General features: G+C 42.1%; 1 protein-coding gene across 1 annotated transcript in view; it reads right to left on the minus strand.

Annotated features, from left to right (window-relative positions):
* Positions 1-3,176: 3,176 nt before the first annotated feature.
* Dbr1 (debranching RNA lariats 1) overlaps positions 3,177-5,971 on the minus strand; it is an 11,352-nt gene continuing 8,557 nt past the window's right edge. Inside the window, exons 6-8 of the mRNA XM_005367811.2 lie at positions 5,246-5,326; positions 4,892-5,037; positions 3,177-4,034 (exon numbers count right to left, since the gene is read on the minus strand). Of these exons, the coding sequence (XP_005367868.1) occupies positions 3,365-4,034; positions 4,892-5,037; positions 5,246-5,326 (897 nt within the window). The 3' untranslated portion in view covers positions 3,177-3,364. The remainder of the gene's footprint in view (positions 4,035-4,891; positions 5,038-5,245; positions 5,327-5,971) is intronic.

The raw sequence follows: 5,971 nt of genomic DNA on the forward strand, positions 1-5,971 counted from the left end.
GGGACATCACCATGCCCTGTGTACGTGATGCTCGGGACATCACCATGCCCTGTGTACGTGATGCTCGGGACATCACCATGCCCTGTGTACGTGGTGCTCGGGACATCACCATGCCCTGTGTATGTGGTGCTCGGGATTGGACACACCCCCACTCCAGCCCTCATCGCTCCAACTTTGTTGCTGTCAGGCAAGCACTCTATCAAGCTACATGCCCAGCCCACATCACTTTATCTTACTGTCCTGGGGTACAGGAATGCTTAGATGGACTTTAGTCTGGAGTTTGGATTTTCTACCTAAGCTACCAGGCCATCCGAATGCAGAGCTCTTCATTGCAATGCCCTCGACATTTTTTTTGTCTGATTTGTTTGGTTCTTTCCATGACAATGACTGTAGACTGCAAGTGGAGGCAGTAGGTGGCCTTGTCTTTGATAAATGCTTACCATTTGTGAAGTGAATTAGATGGTGGGTTTTAATTTTTTACACTTTCAGAAATTGGGGCTCAATTTTGTCAAAGATCTTTTCCTCATCTATGAAATCATCATGGTTTTTTCTTAACCTACTACTCTATTGTGTGACTAAGCTTCACAGTATTGAACCACTCCTACTGTGTGTATGGCTCAGGCCAAATCATCTTTAAATGTACTATTAAGTTCTTCACTGTTTTATATGTATTTAAATGTGTGTCCGTGCTGTATGTGTGAATGATACCCTACCAGGGAAGAAATGGGTGTCAAATTCCTTGGGACTGGAGTTACAGGCAGTTATGAGCTGCCATGCAGATGTTAGGAATCAAATCCAGGTCCTCTGGAAGAGCAGCAAGTGCTCTTAACTGCTGAAGGCTTGCTGATATTTTGTGAAGTTGACCTTTTCGTATCACCTATTTAAGATTTTGGCATCAGCGTTACACTTGCTTCATAAAAAGAAGCTATTCTTTTTCTACAGTGTGGAACAGTTTTTATAACAGAAGGGATTATCTGGCTTTAAAATTTTTCCGGAGGAAACTGGACCAGTCTGCTCCAGGGCCTGTACTCATTACAGAAGAAAATCCACATGTAAACATCATAAACAGTTCACTGGGCACATACTGCTGGTTTGCTCGTTGAGTTAATCCCCAAGCCCAGGTGGCACTCGGAGGAACACGGGATACCATCTGCGGACACTAACTACTCAGTGTCCTTGGGAGTGTCCAAATATACATGTTCCAGAGGCAGTTACAAGGGAGCAGTATAGACAATGAGACTATGGACATCAGGGACAGGAGAGAGGCTGAGCTCTGGACCATCTGATGAGATGCCAGTACTATGAACATCAGGGATAGGAGAGAGGCTGAACTCTGGACCATTTGATGAGACACCAGTACTATGAACATCAGGGACAGGAGAGAGGCTGAAGCTCTGGACCATTTGATGAGACACCAGTACTATGAACATCAGGGACAGGAGAGAGGCTGAGGCTCTGGACCATTTGATGAGATACCAGTACTGTGAACATTAGAGACAGGAGAGAGGCTGAGCTCTGGACCATTGGCCCCTCCTTAAATAGCCTGCTGGCTAGAAGTCTGATTCCATGTGGTTCACTCCTTCTAGGGTATGAACCCAGCACAGACTTCAGATTGCCCACCACCTGAATAAACCATAACTCAATTTTGTCTCTGCCCATTGGCCTTTGTGGTGACAGGCAGCACAAACTATCATTTGGGTTATAAAGCCACCAGGTACTTTATGGGAATCATTTCTGATAACTTTCATATTTACTACACTTCAACTACAAGCAATACCAATAAATCCTATGTTCCTAAGCAATTCTAACCATACATTCAACCAAACTTAAACAATGTTATCAGAAAAGTATTTTTGCATCTTTCTTTGTATTTGCATACTTTCAAAGAAATTTTTCTGTGGCAGTGTCTCTTTTTTTTCAATTCTCAATATTGTCTGCATGTATACCTGCAGGCCACAAGAGGGCACCAGATGGCTGTGAGCCTTTGGAAGAGTAGGCAATGCTCTTAACCACTGAGCCATCTCTCCAGCCTCACGTCAGTGTCTCTTTACATAGCCTGACTGATCTGGAATTCGCTTCATAAATGAGGTTTACCTTTGAGATCTGCACAATCTGTATTTGCATACTTTCTTGACTGGGCAAAATTAGAACATTTTTTTGTTTGCTTTTTAGAATTAATATCTATTAATTTTGGCATTTTGTCTCATATGTAACTGTTTTCTGCTTTAAGAAATTTCAGAGCTGGGCCATGGTAGCACATGCCTTTAATCCCAGCACTCAAGAGGCAGAGGCAGGTGAACCTCTGAGTGCAAGGCTAGCCTGGTCTACAAAACTAGTTCCAGGACAGCCAAAACTGTTATATAGTTGAGAGAGAGAGACAGAGACAGAGACAGAATAGAGACAGAGAGAGACAGAGACAGAGAGAGAAAGGAAAAAAATATTTGTGATAGTTTAACACTCCAAATTGACTCAGGCGTACACACGTTCTTTTTCTTGTTAAAAAGACTTTTCTGGAGAAAACTATGATTTGAATTTGTGGAATTCAAACTAGTGGGGTAAATTCAGTTTCAAATACCTATTGTAAACAAGAAAATAATTGCTTCAAAGTCCCAAAGCTTATGGCAATGTCAAATGCTGCCAGGATGGGAGCCAGCCACTTCAGGATTTCCCTAGGTTTGGACTGCAGTGGGATGATAATGAGACCCTTGGATCCATGAGTCTGTTCCCAAGCCCAGAGGCAATGGCCTCAGGCAGTCCATCTACTGCAACTAGAGGCGAGAGAGGTGTATATTCCACACGGACCCTGGACAACTAGAGGCGAGAGAGGTGTATATTCCACACGGACCCTGGACAACACCTCACCTGTCAGTCCACCGTGCAGCAAGAGAGAGGGCATCTAGACAATCCTGCTGGTAACTAACACTAAACTGCATTCTGCCAAGGTAACTTGAATATAGCTACCACAGTTACATAAAAATTTAGGCTAAAATATAATATGCAAAAGCCAACAGGATATTAATTTCAGCAATTAGGTGGTACTTTATGCCTCAAAACATTTACAAGCTTCCTGTTTTCATTTATCTTCACAGTCCCTTCCTAGAGAACAGTGTTTCTAGAGTTCAAATGTAGTTAAGTTCCAACAAAGTGGAAGTGAATGTCTTCAAAACATGGTCATCAAATTTCATATGAAATTTTAATAAGTTTATATTTGAAACATACAAACATAATCCTAAAAACAAAGTTATATATAACCAAAATTCCATCACTTCATTATTACAAAGCCCAGTAATTTATCAAAAATTCAACCCTAAAAATAGGGTGTTGAAATCACATACTACATATATCACTAAGGCAAGTCCCTGTCTTATTCATCATTATCACCATCGTCTACGGCAGCATAGATGGCTTGATTCCGCCTCTTAATTTTCTTCCTTTGCTCAGGCTCATGTTCATTACTCAGCCTCTTCAGTGGAAAGTCAGCCAAGGACTCTCCATCCTCCGACTGCACAGTCTCACCAGCTGGAGGATGGGATGCATCATCAGAAGACACAAACATGGAGCTTGGCAAGTTCCTGACATCAGAAAAGCTCGTGGAGAGGTCAGAAGCTTGATGGGATGAAGGTTCTACAGAGGGTGTGGTCATGTCACCACCAGGACCCTCTTCCTCCTCCTCCTCTTCATCCAGCATTATTTCATCCGGATTGAAGGAGGACAGAGCAGATGTGTCTGTGCTGTACTCACTCTGGTCTTCTTCAGACTCATCGGTCCCCACATCACCCTGCTCTTCATATTCTCCACACAGATGTTGCTCTTCCTTGTCCTTCTGAAGCATGACATTAATGTCTGTGATGCCAAGCTGGGCACAAAATTCAGTAGTCTGCGGATTGATCCTGTGAACCAGCTGCACTTGCAACTGTGGCTTACTAGGATCGTAACAAGCTGCCGTCATACTGAAGTTACAGGGAACCTTAGGGTCATGGTTCAATTTTTCCATTACTTCCTTCATAGCTTCTTCAGTTGCACTATAATCCCACCTGTAACAATTAGAGCAATTGGTTTGTATATGTTATAACCTCCAAACAGTAAAATTGACTCCAATTATAAAAATTAAAAAAGAAACTAAAAATTCTATACAAGAGCTTCAGAGAGGGCTCAGTGGTTAAAAACACTGGCTATTCTCCCAGAGAATCTGGGTTCAATTCCCAGCACCTACATGGCAGGTCATAGCTATTTCTAATTCATTTCAAGGGATCTGACCCCCTCTTCTGGCCTCCATAGGTGCCAGGCACCCACATGGTACACAGACATTCATGCAGGGTGGTTACCTATATATATATAAAATAAAAATTAAAAAACTCACATGGTAAAATTATAATTAACTTAGCAAAGAATCTTTAGAAATAACAACTCTAAGAAAAAATTTTACTCATCCCTCCAAACAAGTATGTGTGTGTGTGAACCAAACCTTTACCATGCTATAGTCTGAAACATGCTCATACACTCATACACTCACTTGGGTTGATGCTTAACAGACCTGTTCTTTTGCCAGCCATGGACAAAAACTTGTAGCCTTTTCCAATATCAGTCAACCTTGAGTACAAAGTTGGGGTCCCATGGCCAGTGCCTGCTGAGGCCGGGTGAAGGGGGGAGGTGGTCCTAAGTACCCCCAGACAAGCCCAAATTAGAGACAATAAGCAACTACTTAACCTCACAAATGGTCATCAAGCAAGAACTTGCTAGGTTTGCCAAATGCTCAGCTCCCACTGTTACCTCACCCCCCTCCCCCCTTTCTGCAGACAAAAACAAACTCTTCAGGGACCAGAATACAACACAGATCAGAGACAAAACTGTACACAATGCAGAAGGCAAGTTCTAAAGTGAGCAGAACTACCTTGTATGCAGACCGTTGTTTTCAGGCATACTCCATAGGTTCCCGGTGACATTGATCAGGTCATCAGTGGCCCTGAGGACAGTAAGCCATTCAATATCATACTCCAAGTACTCGGGAGCACTGGGATCATGTTCTATTTCTAACACCTATAGGACGAAATCAGATATTTTAGGTAATTTATTTATGTTTAACAGTCCAATAACTTTAAATCTGGTTAATTTAAAATGATAACAAACAACACCAAAGAACTCTCAGAAAACATAAATTATAAATAGCACAAATAAATTCTAAAGTAAAAAGTATATTTTTAAAATCATTGGAAGAGTAAAACTTATAAAATTACTATTTTATTACCTGAAGAAAGTCTCTGTGTGGTAAGCATTTGTCCAAGGCTAAAAACTTGGTTTCTTTGCCTGCTTGCTCTTTATCTGTGGCCTAGAAGAGACAAACCATGACGCAAGAATGTTAAAAGCATCACAAGTAATCCATACACCGAATAGAGCAGAAACAACATTTTTACATGCTGAAAAGTTTTTGTGGCCTGACAAACCTCTCTGCAGATGCAATAATCCAAATCAGACCAAACCAAATTAGAAAAAGCCTAGGTTTTTCGGGGCTCCAGAGTGGCATTCCAGCCCCCAGGGATGGCGATGGGGAAAGAAGACAAAAAAAACCACGTATTTTTTCTTTGGGTTGTGGTTTAAATACCCTGTGGGAGGGGCCTTGAGCATCTCTGAAGAGGAGTCACCGTTTTTTGCAGGCTTTCTTGCAGGTGGAATCTGGACTGAGGCAACTCCTAGGGGAGGAGGTTTGGGATGGAACTTTTACCCAAACATTTCAGACTCTTTGGGTATGGGTGCCAGGGGCTTGGGTGACGCTTCCACCCAAACATTCCAGACTTTTGGGTATATGGATGCCAGGAGCTGGGTGATGCTTCCACCCAAACACATGCTTCCAATTCTGTGCCAAAAGAATGATTACCAAATAAATAAGAAAGAAAGGAAGAGAGAGAGAGGAGAAGAGAAGAGAAGAGAAGAGAAGAGAAGAGAAGAGAAGAGAAGAGAAGAGAAGAGAAGAGAA

This window comes from Microtus ochrogaster, unplaced genomic scaffold, assembly GCF_000317375.1.
Source record: "Microtus ochrogaster isolate Prairie Vole_2 unplaced genomic scaffold, MicOch1.0 UNK24, whole genome shotgun sequence".
Classification (NCBI taxonomy): Eukaryota; Metazoa; Chordata; class Mammalia; order Rodentia; family Cricetidae; genus Microtus; species Microtus ochrogaster.